Raw genomic sequence first — 14102 nt, forward strand, 5'->3', positions numbered from 1 at the left:
GGATGGAGGTGACGCTTCCCGTAATTTCCTGGGTCCCCCTTCTTGCCCTTTTTGAAGGCTGGAGTGACATTGGCTTTCCTCCAGTCCTCGGGCATCTCTCCTGTTCTCCATGACCTTTCAAAGATGATGGAGAGTGGCTTAGCAATGACATCTGCCAGCTCGCTTGGCACTTGTGGGTGCATCCCATTGGGGCCTATGCACTTGTGGGTGTCAAGTTAGTTAGATGTATTATGAAAAGAAACAACTGAAAACAACCATTTCAACACAACAGCTGAAAACAGCATGCTTCAAGCCACGCAGATGTCTGCACAGCAGTAGAGATCACCCCATCTCACACTGAATAGACTTCAAAACATCTGTTCTTTCAGTGCCACAAATAAGACCATCAGAAATACTGAATTCTTAGTTGAAACACGAAAAATAGGCTTTGTATACATGTGCATTGTTAATGAAAGAATATTAGAAAAAGGAGAGAAATCTTCTCCCAAAATTTGCAGAATGTCCTGTTATTCATGAAGGCATTGAGAATTCTTACTATTAGACCAAACATAAAACTTGGCCAAATTAATCCAAAGGGTAAATCAAGAGCTTCAAAGTTATATGAGCTGCCTCCAGATCTGCTTACAGACGGTAAGCATGTTGACATGGCACAAAGCATAGAAAAGATTCCCAAAAGAAGTTAATAAATAAACAAACAAATAAGGCTCCTCTGATACACCTTTACTCCAGTGAGTACAGAAATAATGTTTCTTTCAAAAAGTAATAACTAAAATAGCTTTGGATCAATACAGACTGGAGGTCACATATAAAAACCATTTTTTCTAACATATGTGGCCAAAGGATAGAAGTAAAGAAAAGTGTTACTCTATAAGCAGCCAAACCAATGGAACTTGGGAATGTGATATTGCTCCACATTAAGACATACAAGCTTACATGGCCACGTGAGCATACACGTGAGCAGAGACTTAGTCAGTACAACTCATGGACACAAAGCAGCTACTCAAGCTCACCCTAAAAGCTGAATTTAGCTTTTGGATATCTGAACAGCTCTCCAGTTCATGGACTGAACTGGTTACATTTCCATTAACCAAATGGAGGTCGCCTAGATCATGTAAAACAGTGAAATGAAGATGTTCATGCTTTAGTGCTGGCTTCCATTCAGTTGTGTTCTTGTCCCCTAGTTCTTTCAGTTCAATAGCTACCATTTGGGACCATGGGAGATGATATACTATAGGTCTTCTAAACCTCCAAATATGTATCAACACCAGACAGCTTCTACAGAACCCACAGTGACTTGATTCAACCTTCCTTTTCTCTGGTGAAGCACCAGGTCTATCATTATTCAGTCCCTGATTAAAAAAAAAAAAAAAAAAAAAAAAAGAGAAGTGTAATTAACAGACTATAAGTGATTTCACTAAAACTAAGCAACATATTCAAAACCTGTAATAGGAGAACAGGGACTGAAAGCAATAGCAAAAGCCTCATTTCCTCATAAAATGAAGCTAAAAAAAAATCTCCACCTCATCCACAGTTAACGCTGACATGAATCTGGTTTCACCTAACACTCGTAAACAAAATCATTTAGGTTTTCCACAGCTTGAATCCGAAACACCTGCTCAGACTGCACTTCCAACCCATTTCCAGATGGGAATTTTGTCTGAATTTCACTGAAAAAGCATCTCTCACCCTGGTGGGTTTTTTGTCTCCTTTTTTTAAAAACAAACACACACAGAGGAACAAAAAAAAAAAAACACCTTTTGTTTTACTTAGAACAATCCATAACAGGTTCATGAGGCTCCATCTCAGCCAACAGTCCTTCTTTGGTGAACATATGCTTAGTTTTTCCACTTGCTCCACTACATGAGCTCCTTTGGATGTCCAGAGAAGAACTCCTGCCAAAATGAAACACTGACACAGCATGTAGAGACCTAGATCCTATTCCTACTCTTCACTATAAGCAACAGACACGTTATTCGTAACCTTAGAAAAGCAGAGATAAGACCAGAATCTGTTGATGTACAAGCACAGTGCTAAATTTTGAGATCCTCCTTTCAGGAATAAAGGTACACAAAACAACACCTACAGAAGTGCAAGAAAAAAAACCTAAAACTAATAAAAGAAAAAAAAAGTAGGCACTTCAATATTCCAGTACACACTTACTGAATTGCAAACTGACATCGTTCTTTAAAACATTATTTTTTTAAGTTGCATAACAATGTATTTCTACTACTAAGTATCTAACAAAGAAACAAAACAAAACTGACTTACAAATAACTATTTATTTCATTGAAGTATCTTGCTTAACAGTTGCAAGGACCATTCTGGAGTCTAAAATACTTAAATGTTACTTTCTTAAATAAAAAAGTGTATCAAGTTACCCCCACTAACATCTCTGAAGTCAGCATTAAGTTAGATTTGGCCACTGTATTAAAAAATAGCTCCATTTAAATATTAATGTTCAATAAATGAAATTCTCTGAGAACAGCATAACTGTTCCTTTCTTTTTCCTCAGAAAAGTTAGTTTATGAATCCAAAGAGCAAAATCCCCTGCAGTGACTTACAATAATAATATAATTATATATATATAATTACAATATTTAAGACAGTCAGCCTCCTTGAATCTCTTCTGGGAACCAGATGGACTAGTGATAAGGCACTAGAATATTCCATAATTTATTTTAGAGTTCTTAAAAAAACTTAAATACAGTTCAGAACTGAAAACAAAAACTTAAGTCTGAGGCTTAAACATAAGACTTGGTACTCAATTACTGTTCTTAGAAAGATCTCATTTTTCCAAAGAACGACTTATTTCCAAAGTGTTTTGTTGTTTGTTTGTTGAAATAGATTTTCCTCTTTTTCAAGTTTACGAATGTATTTACTGAATCCAAGCTAAGAAAACACTGATGTTTGAGTAGTTCCCTCACATCTCTAAGATGAGGGAATCAACAACATCCCCAGACATTGGGCATACAGTAGTGATTCTTTTTAGCACTTCCTCATGTTCAAGCTGGAAAGAAAAAAGGAAATCCATCACATATGTAATCACACTAAGTAAGAAGTATTTGTTTCCACCTCCATTACTTTTACCCTTTAGAATAAAACCAGTGCTTTCCTATTAAGTGACACTGCTTGAGACGCCTAACAGAAAGAGGTGCATATTCTCTGGTAATTGTCCTGGTGGAAGGGGAAAGAACAGTATAATATTTCTGCTGTACAATTTCTTATATTTCTCCCTTTCTGAACCAGAAGCCACAATTAATAAACATTTGCTTATTTGAAGTACTGCATAGAACAGACTATTTGCACATACCAATAACCATTTTATCATACTGTAAGTCTACTGAAAAAGTGAAATCAGCATTCAAAAAGATAGTAAGAAGTCCAAGACAAATTTCAAGGCCAAAATTGCTCCCTGTAATCAACACTGGTGCCTTAGCAATAATTTCTGATTTCTTCCTGCATGTTGAGAAATACTGCAACAGGTTTCTCTGTTTTGTTTTATAACTTTTTATATCTTACAAACACCAGATTTGCAGGAAATTGTTGAGATGAGTACATACTCCTCCTCCACAAAGTTCACTGAATCTTGGGTGTATATAATGGTATCACACTCCAAATTTATCAAAATCATTTCAATAGCACCATAATAAATTTGAATTTCTCACATTTTTCAGTAAACCTGAGTGATAAATTTCTAAGGTAAGACAAGAACAACTTGTGTATAAATAACATTGGTCAGACAATTCAGTTATACCTGTTACTAAAAACATTAACTTACAAGTCAATACCTAACAAGCATTTCAGTTGATCCTATTAAAAACTTTCCTCTTGAAATAAGTTAATTTGTTCACAGCAACATCTGCATGAAAGTCATGTGAAGATTTTACAGTAATAAAATATTCTGAATGCAGCTTTTTTTAAATTTTTAAATACTTAAAATATCTTTGTATAACATACCCTAAGGCTTCTGCATCACTTACAAATCATACAAAAATCTTCTGTGTTACTTACAAACCATTTAAATTCTACCCACCTTATTAGATTTAAATTAGACTACATGAGATAAATCCAATATAGCTGTGCGGTGTTTAATTAAATTAAACACATTCAAATATGCTAATGAATGTAAGCAGTATTTTTGAATAACAGTCAAAGTGACAAGATGAAGAATAAAGTTATTTGGGAAAATATAGTTTCTTGTTGTTTGTTTTCCTTTATTTCAATCACAAATAAAACTAATTATTCTGTAATGGATGAAAGCTAGGAGCACCAGAAATAAAAAAAACATTTCAAGAACATGATTTATGGGGAGTTCATATTGAGACAAATCCCTGTCTTATTTTTAAAACTATAATTAGTTTGCATAATTTATTCAGCATAATATAATAATAAGCAGAAATCTTCAGTTCACAACCAAAGAATAAAATGTGGGTTGGTTTTTTTTTTCCCCTTAATGCTGCTAAAGTGATGGGGTTTTTTTGTGAAAGCAATGAAATCTAGACTAAATTCCCACAACAAAAATAACTGCCAAACAGTAACACCTCCTTAATCTTTAAGTTCTAATGATATTGTACATTTATCCACTATCAATGAACATTTATTCATTTCTTAAAATCCAGACAGGCACCAGGCATTTCTATAAATTAATAAAAGTAGCTCCATAATGTTTCAGCTTCTGCTTGAGATAAAGGATGTGTAATATATTTTCTAAGTTTAAAAACTGCTTAAGTAAAAAAGATCATCCCCCCCAAAGCAACTAAAAGACTTTATCACAAAGAAATCTAATGAAGGACAAAGAAATCTAATGAAGGAAGCAACATGTTCAAGACCTATTTTAAAGTTTACTTTTTGTATGTTTTCCCATCATTTGCAACAGACCTTCCATAATCAACAGAAAGAATATACTTTGAGTGAAGAAGCTCCATTTCTTCTCCCCATGAGATGCCAATCAGCCTTTGAACTGGATAAACTATACTTCTCTTTCATTCCTCAAGAAAATTTAACTTTGAGAAGTGCAGCTTCCCAAAATAATTACTCGGGAACATTCTTATGCTAGGTTTTCACTGTTGCCTGTTCTTTTATTGTGTATGAACATCCTCTGGGTACCGATATTTACAGCGAATACAGAAGGATAGCAATATATTATTAAGAATTTTTATAGTGATTTTATCAATACCTGTAGGAAATGCTGCCCAAGCAATAGCAGGGGATGTTGCCTGCTTTTCACCATTTCCAAATTCATAACTCTCTGCTGCCTAGAAACACAAAACAATTATTGTTACATATTTTACAAAATACTATAAATTCCTATAAAAACAGTTGAAAATAGTTAAATTTCTAAGTCAAGTCATGCAAATAACATACCTCAAATCCTCCAAAGTCATCATCGTCCATCTTTCAACTGGTCCTGGAATGTAGCAGAAATCTTGATTTAAAAACAAACAAGAAAACCCCATAAAAATTGTTAGACCCCCTTTACTCAAAGTAACAATAAAAATTTTGTAAAACCAAAAGGTATGGTGTTAGTTTTAAAGGTAAGACTCAGGTAGAACAAGTCACTGTGGTCAAACTTTAAAAGCCCATCAGGATGAAGTAATACAATGCTCTACACTGCAGGAAAATGGGTATATTTCATTGGCTAGCCTCATAAGAGAAACGTGCTGATTTTATGATCAACTAGCAGTCAAAAGACAAAATGACTCATACATTTGTACTTCAGTTACATGGCAGATGAGTAGAGACCATCACTTGGATACAACTGCTACCTAGGTCATCTATGTGCTTTTCATAACCTCATCACATTCTCATTTAGAAGTGAGTACTTGGATGAAAGACTGAATACTCATCTTCACAGCTTACCTGAAGTCTTCCAAATTTGCAAGGTCTACAAAAGATTAGGGGACCTAAATAAGAACTTTTTCACATAGAGGATGCAAGGGCTAGAGCTGCAAGATCTCTCTTAAGAAGCACTTTTCTATTGATCAGGGTAAATGAAAATATTTGGTATTTTACAATGGAATTCTAATATCTTCAAGGGAAAAGATAAGCCCTGTCCATCAATACTGTCAAACTTCTTTGAAAGCAAGAACGTAGAAAAAGCTTTCCAAGACAGGAAAACAGAAAGATGGTACTTTAAAAGCTATCTCTATTGCTCTCAAGTATAGCAGTCAAGTCTCCGGTACCTCAACAAACAGTACTGAAGACACTAAATCACCTAGTCTGGATTTATATTTAAAACAAAAGGAAAAAGTCCAGGAAGTAGGATTTCTGACCATTGGATTCCAATATGAAGAGCTTTCTTCATTAGTAATGAAGACGGTCCAACTTAATACAATCACGATCTACCATGTACTTCATAGTTTTGTGTTTATGATTTAAAATATAAAAATATTTTTCATTGTTAAGTTGCTTTTCCAAATCAGCACTGTGATTAAATCCAAAAAGATTTCTTGCTTTTCCCATCTCTTCTTAGCTGTCTGGCAACATCAGCACAAACTGCAACTTAGAAAAAGACTGTGGTGAATTTCTGGAAATTTTTCTGCTACCACAGAGGTCCTTCCCTAGGTTTCATGGAGGGGCTGATTTAGATTTTACACGCTGATCAGCATTTTTGAGCTGTAGCCCTGAATTCTGTGGCATTTTGATGTATTTATAGTTAAATTGCAGTTCCTTTTACAAAAATGCAGGACAAGTTTTACTTTACTTTTACTAATGAAAGTAATTCAAGATATATATGGCTGTTCAAGAAGGGTATTATATGTATCACAAAAAAATAAATCATTCTGATACATGAATGAAGGACGATTCAAAAAACATTTAGGGTCTCTACAGAACAGCAAAACATTTGTAAAGTTAATTGACTTCAGTTAAAATAGATTATAGGCTGGAGACACTTCTATTACTGTGAAAGCACATGCTCAGAAACAGAGGAATTCAAAGGTTTTGGAGGAAATCTCAAAATTAAAGTATTAGAATGACCGAAGGGGACACATTCAGTTTACATCCACTGCTGAAAATCATTACCAAGAAAGACTTTGATTCAAACACACATCTTCCAAACTAACAAATTAATTTCCAAGTTCTTATTGATGAACTTAGTTTAAATCACCACTATGACAATGTAAGCAGACAGATTTGGTTAAATTAAAGAGTATCATCCAATATTCACATGTGGTATACGAACTAAGTATCCTTTTAGGGACTGCAAGGGGTTTCGTTGGTTTTGTGTTGGTTGGGCTTTTGTGCTGTTTTATTTTTTAAGAAAGAAAGAAGGTAGTTGCATATTTTTCCCATCAATGTCAACCTTAACCAGTCAAAAATCAACACATTTCATTAACATTCATAGCTTTAATATAGAACTCAAAAAAAAAATAACACATGCTCACACAAGTGATAGCAATGGAAGTTGTATAGACAGAATATCACTGCTGAAGCAGACAGCAATACACAAACAATGGAGAATGTCAACATATTCACGCTACCTACTATTAAACACCATCCAAAACAGACTGGTGACATATAGGTACTGCAAAATGCAGCATTCAAGAAGCAATTACAATCAGACCAGTCAGCTGGAGAAAGAGAGGCTTTAGAAAGGCAAATAGGTGCTTTATCTATACACTATGTGTCACATCGACAGGTCCTACAGGCTCTACCCAAAGTTACTTCAAAGGACCTCATGAATTACTTCAAACAACTGCAACACATTTTCTCCCCAAAGAGCGAGAAACATTATTCCCATTGTCTCAGAACCGGTTATGCCTCAAGTGGAGAAAGTACATTCCACACTCAGCACTGCGTTTTAAGAAGACAAACTGGAACAAGTTCAGAGGAGTGCAACAGGAATTAAAGCAATTTTGGAAAGGAACACTAAAATGAGGCCACTTTTTTAATTTAAAAAGGCAAACAAAAAATATCTATAAAATATGAAAAATAATGTTCTAAGAAGTGATTAACTACTTTCATTTACCATCAAATGCAGCACTGACATAAAGCAATGAAGGACAGAAGCCTATATAGGCAAAAGTTGTGTTAAATACTAGCGAGGATATCCAGGAAGGCAAGAAAATTTTTAAGAACCTGTGTATACATAAAACAGAAGTAACTTTTGATAGAGAAAAAGGATGTAGGGCAGAAGGAAAAAAAAAAAAATGGAGACCACCTTGTTACTGAATCCACCATCTCTATTATTACATTACATATACAGTTTTCATAAATCTGGTAATGATCACAAGACTATTTTGACCTAAGATTATCTTACTCCACAAATTTTAACACAGACACTTCATGGCTGTAACAGCATGATTAATCTATGAATTATTCCACACATCATTTAAATGGAATAAAAGAGAAATAGACTCCAAGCAAGTCTCAGTAGTATCAATGGTGTTTTCATGCCTAACTGCTAATCCTGTTCTTTGGAGATCCCACAGGAATTCTAGGCTAAGTGATTCTCAACCAGCTAGGAAGGACTGTTTGCTATTTGTATATGTATAATATATATTAATACATGTACACACACCTCTGTTTTCAAAAACAAAGCTAAGTTTTTGGTTCATCAAAAAGAAATCCTAATTTGTTTACATGCTTTGTTTGATGTTGGAAAAAAAATCAGAATGAAACGGGCAAACTTAGCATGTATTACAAGCAGGAAGCAAATTAGGAGAGAAAGCAGGGATTAAGTCCTGAGGGATGCTGACATAAGGCACTTAAACTCAAAGGCTGAGGTGTTCTTTTCAAAGGCTGTTAGTGCAAGAGCTCTTACTAGGAGATGTCTTTCCAAAAAGATGTTTCTTCTTGCATGAAAAGAAAGAGGTGCTTTCTGCCAGGAGAAAGGAACAGGAACACAAATACATTTTAGGAATTGTTTAGAAAAAAATTAACTGAGCCTATTTTTAGCTAGGAATCTTTCATAGTCCTCAAGTAAACATGGATTTAGGTGTAAAAAAAATGTTTAAAATATTAAAATAATTCTTTATTAACTTAATTGATAACAACACTGAAAATACAACCAAATACACAATTTCTCAATTCCATCCCTTATTCTGGTGATGGAAATGCAGACCAAATACACAATTTCTCATCCCTTATTCTGGTGATGGAAATGCATTTCTGATGTAAATAAACAGCAGAACTAGCCTAACACTTCACATCAAATTGCAACAATTTTGGGAACAACATTTTTTAATCTATCATCTATTCCAAAAAGATTAATCAGACTTTTCTTTCCTCATAGACTAGAAATATTATTTGTGGCACCAGAATAGGAAAGAATACATTAGTGCTGACAATCTGCAGAAGGATTTAAAAAATAACACATGCAAAAAAAGAAACAACCCACAGTCTAACCATGACTAAATGTGGTCTCTTAAAATATGCCTGATACTGGAATTAAGTAACTGTAAAATTGGGCAACAAGAAGTCAACCTCAAAATTACAGATTCATAGAAATTACGGTTGGCAAAGACGCAGTAGGTCATCCAGCCCAGGTCATTTCCAAAACATTATAGTTCTCAAGACAGTCATGTTCTAAAAGTCTTGAGAAGCTCTCCAGTCACACTCCTGTGAAAAGGAGTAAACTTTTCATGGATCATGAACATTATTGTATTTCTAGTAACCTTTATCAACAACTTTTTATTCACCACATCGTACAATAATTTAGGCCAGAATTCAGACCTGCAGGTGATACAATCCAAGCTCCTACTTAAAGCAGGGCCAACACTGCATTCAGATCATGTTGCCCAAGACTTCCTTCTCTATGAGTGATAACAGTGCATGATGAATATATTCAAATATAGACAGCTGTGCTCATCTGAGATCTTTGCAAGCTTTCCTACATAAACTGCAGTCACCAAAGCTTGACCACCAGCTTAACATAGGTCATGAGAACTTTGGCAAATGCACTTCCCTAACATAATATCAAAATCAAGGTCTTACACATAGGAAGTCCAGGAGCCATTCACAAGGAACAAGACAGAAAAATGTAAGCTGGGAAAAAAGCCCCTTTTCCCCATTCCAACTGTTAGAAGGAGAAGGAATGTTGTAAACCTGGTATTCTTCATCTCCAAAAGGCAAAAGTGGTAGAGAGACCAAACAGTGAATTAAGAAGGATTCTTCATTCACTTAAAAATCTACCTCTGGTTCGTACGAATTCAAATTAATCAAGTCCTGATCTATTACTTGGTAAGTCTAATATAAATTTGCCTCAGTAATAGACAACTAATTTTGCCAGGTACATCCAACCGGACGATACATTACCTGGGCTGTAATTTTGAGTAAGTAGCTAACTTACTTGCAGAACTTTGTACATTTCAAAGGAACAACTTAGAGAGCATATTGCTGTTTGTTTTGTCAGAACAGTAAGTGTGGAGCTGGCTGAGGGCAGGGCTGCTGCATTTGTATTTCTGGCAAACACCGTAGGTGGTTAACCCCTACCTATGACAACGTATCAGTTTTACTTGCATGTTTATGCTTACTAAATGACTCATTCAATGTCTTCAATCTAGGACAGGCTTATTAGCTGTTTCTTCACCGGACATAACATAGACCACATTATTTGAAGACTAAATCTTTGGTCAAAATTGTAGGCTCCAAAAAGCCTATCCAAAATAAATATGAGACTAAAAAAATAACAATAAAATAAAATTTTAAAATAAGTCATTTAGAAAGCATATATAGTGGGAATACCTTTGTGATAAAGAGCAAAACAGATGATAAATTTCTGTATTGCAAAGTTCTAACCACCTCACATGCACTTTTCCTCATGGGTCTTCTGCCAAAACTCCAAGCACTTCTTAGCAATTTTAAAACACGAACAAACTTTCTTCTTTTTACCCAGCTGATACAGACTTGTCTCCTGATCTATACCAATTACAGCTGCAGGACAAACATGTGGCTTCTTAACTTATAGTAGCTACTAAGTCATTAATTAGAAATTTTTGATTACAGAATACACATATCCCAAAGGATACATAGCTCAAGAAAAAACAGAATATGAACATACAGCATAATGAAAGCTAAATTAAATTTAGAGCATCTGTAAAGTTTTCTTAAAAAAACACAAAAAACCCCACAAAACTTACTTTTCTCACTTCACTCCTGTTTAATAACACTTAGACCATAAACAGAGGAATACTTTTCATTTATTATGGCCAGGAATTCAGTGGCATGAAAAACAATATAAACATTACCACAGACCATTGTCAAAACAAAAATTAAACAATAGCTACTGGCAGATTTGTCACTTTTTTTTTTTTTTTTTGGAGACTGAGGAATTCTAAATTCCCTTTTTAGCAGTATGGCTAGATTCTTCCAGCATATCTGTCAGGTATCAATTTCTAAAAATGGTAGCTGTAATGAGGTCCTGAAACGTAGGTGATTTTTTTTTTTTCTTCAAGAAGAATGAAAGAATATGATGCAGTAAATCCAAATCCTTCAAATCAATGGAGACTTCAATCCTTTTAGTGTTTTATTTTTGTAACTTCCAGTTCCATAACTTACATCATAGCAATATCTTGTTTGCAATGAAAAGCTTCTGCAGACTTTTTTTCCCCCCTATTAAAGCAGCTGACTATACAGTAAAATTGAATGGAAAAATTTCCTACATAGATAGCATGATCCATGTGGTTAACATTCACTTAGCGGTTTGTTATTTAATGAACAGAGTTCACAGTCTTCTTACAGAAAAAGAGTATTCTGTATTGGTTTTTACAGGAAAGCTCTTAACAGCTCCTAAATTCTGCATTAAATTTTCAGTATTTATCATCTGTATCTAACAAGGAAAGTATATAATTGAGCAGGGGCTAACATCACAAGACCATGAGGACATGAGAACAGAGGGAAATTTAGGACTGTCTTTCAATTTGGAAAATTAGACTGCATTCATAATTACAATAAACATGATTTTTTTAAAAAAAATCTTGGACATAACGAAATTAACAAAAGGCTTCCATAAGAAATTAAGATTTTGTGCCAAAAATATAATAAACTAGTCCTATAAGAAGAAATTAGGCTAATTATTTCCTCAGAGATACTTGAAATTCTTTGACTATTAAAAAATATTCTACTTGGAGTGCTCATTAATGAATTTTCAATAGGCTACAATTTTTAATGAGATATCTCTAAGATTTCTGGCTAGAACCAAAGGTAAATATTAGGAAGACCGTTAAGGAATAAACAGAAATATAAGCTTTTTATCATTTCAGAGAGTGAAATGGCCAAATAAACCTGGAAATTCATTTAAGTTTTCCATTTTTAGAAAGGGGTTTTGTGGTTCTCAACTTTTGGATCGGGCTTTTTTGGGGTTAAAGTCATTTTTAACCACAATACAAGGCAAACACAGCTTCAAGATTTTAATAAAAAGGAGAAAAAGCAACTAATTTGGAAAGTATCATTTAATATTATTTGAACCAATGAACTGTTGCCAAATGCATATAGCATCCACATCTCTCTATATTAAGAGATGAAAATTTTGATTTCATGCTACATTAGAAAAAAAGCCTACAATTTATTATTTTTATTTAAAGTAGAGCATCTAAATCCCTGTAGGTATACAAACTTATGTCTGTCTGTACACGCCAGTTGTTAAAGAAGGTCGTTAGATGAGGGGACTGAGAACCTGTAACATCTAAAATGCAAGGTTGAGACTGAAACAAGAGTATTTCACTTCTTCACTCAAGCAACCGCCCTTTTATCTTTCAATCAAAGAGACAATAACACCCCATACAAAGTTGTTCAAGGGCTGTATGCCCTACCCCTATCATGAGATAGTGAAAATCATGCATCACCAAAATGCCAATGTCCTCCGTCATGTTACAGTGTGTACTTGGTCATAACGGGCCACGTAGGAAATCCCTACCAACACGAAGCAGTGTGCCTATCAGCTCCACAATGAAAGGCACAAAAATATGGCAGTTATTACCTGTATTTGAACACACAACAGAAGCATGCCCAATCACGTATTAAAGAAAGAGACTGCAAGGTTATGGGGAAAACAGACAAAAACACAGAACACATCCCAGTAATTTTCGCCTGGGAAGTGAGGCCAGTTCATTTCAATCCCAGTACTGACTTACTAAAGACTTACTAAATAAAATACCTTTTTAATAAAAAAATAAAAAAAACCCAAACACCACACTAAAAAAACCACCCAAACAAACCAAAGCAAGAAGATGCAAAACATCACCTATTTTACAATAGTAGTTGCTTATATTACAATTGATTCAGCTGAAATCTATGGGACCTTTAAGAAAAATGAGAGTCTGGCCCTTTATAACTAATTCTTTTCCACAGCCCAAGTAACCCAATACAATTGAATATATTCAGGGAATCACAGAAAACATTTAGTTTGGGAAGCCTCTCAGGAGGACATCTGATGCAACCTCACCTGAAAGCAAGGCCACCTTAGACACTCTATCAGGCTGTTTAAGGCTACATACAGTCAAGTTTAGCATACCTGCAAGGATTCCAGTCTAACAAGGTGACAGCAGTCAAACACTACAGCAGATACCCAGAGACTTTTCCTATTCACATTTGTCATCTATTTATTTATCCCTTTATTCTGAAGAGTCTCCAGAAAGTTTCAACACTTAGAGATGGAAACAGCACATTAAGGAATGTGACAGTAAAAGTCAAGGATTGATTTACACAAAATAGAATATGTAAAATAAATGTCAATAGCTAAAACTTTTCTATGAATTCTTACAGTGAATTTAAGAATAAAAAAAAAAAGAAAAACAAAAAAACCCACCACCCCTCAAAACAACCAATAACAAAATTTATTTTACCACTTAGTCCTTTTCTCAGGAGACCCCTGGACCAAAAGATCCTGATCCTGCAAGAAGCATAGAATCATAGAACCACTAAGGTTGGAAGGGACCTTTAAGATCATCGAGTCCAACCACCAACCTACCCTGACAAAACCACCTCTAAACCATGTCCCTAAGCACCACATCCACCCTTTTTTTAAACACCTCCAGGGATGGCAAATCCACCACCTCCCTGGGCAGTGTATTCCAATGTCTAACAACCCTTTCAGTGAAAAAATGTTTCCTAATATCCAATCTAAACCTCCCTGACATAACTTGAATCCATTTTCTGTATTC

At 34.7% G+C, this 14102-nt stretch overlaps 1 protein-coding gene across 1 annotated transcript in view; it reads right to left on the minus strand.

The window, feature by feature from the left end:
• The window catches only part of CCDC91 (coiled-coil domain containing 91), a gene marked incomplete at its 3' end in the record, with an annotated part of 81922 nt that extends 76528 nt beyond the window's left edge, over positions 1-5394 (minus strand). Inside the window, exons 1-2 of the mRNA XM_009881876.1 lie at positions 5365-5394; positions 5177-5255 (exon numbers count right to left, since the gene is read on the minus strand). Coding sequence (XP_009880178.1) covers positions 5177-5255; positions 5365-5394 — 109 coding nt within the window. The remainder of the gene's footprint in view (positions 1-5176; positions 5256-5364) is intronic.
• Positions 5395-14102: the final 8708 nt, after the last annotated feature.

The sequence above is a fragment of the Charadrius vociferus genome, unplaced genomic scaffold, assembly GCF_000708025.1.
Source record: "Charadrius vociferus isolate BGI_N301 unplaced genomic scaffold, ASM70802v2 scaffold413, whole genome shotgun sequence".
NCBI classification, from domain to species: domain Eukaryota; kingdom Metazoa; phylum Chordata; class Aves; order Charadriiformes; family Charadriidae; genus Charadrius; species Charadrius vociferus.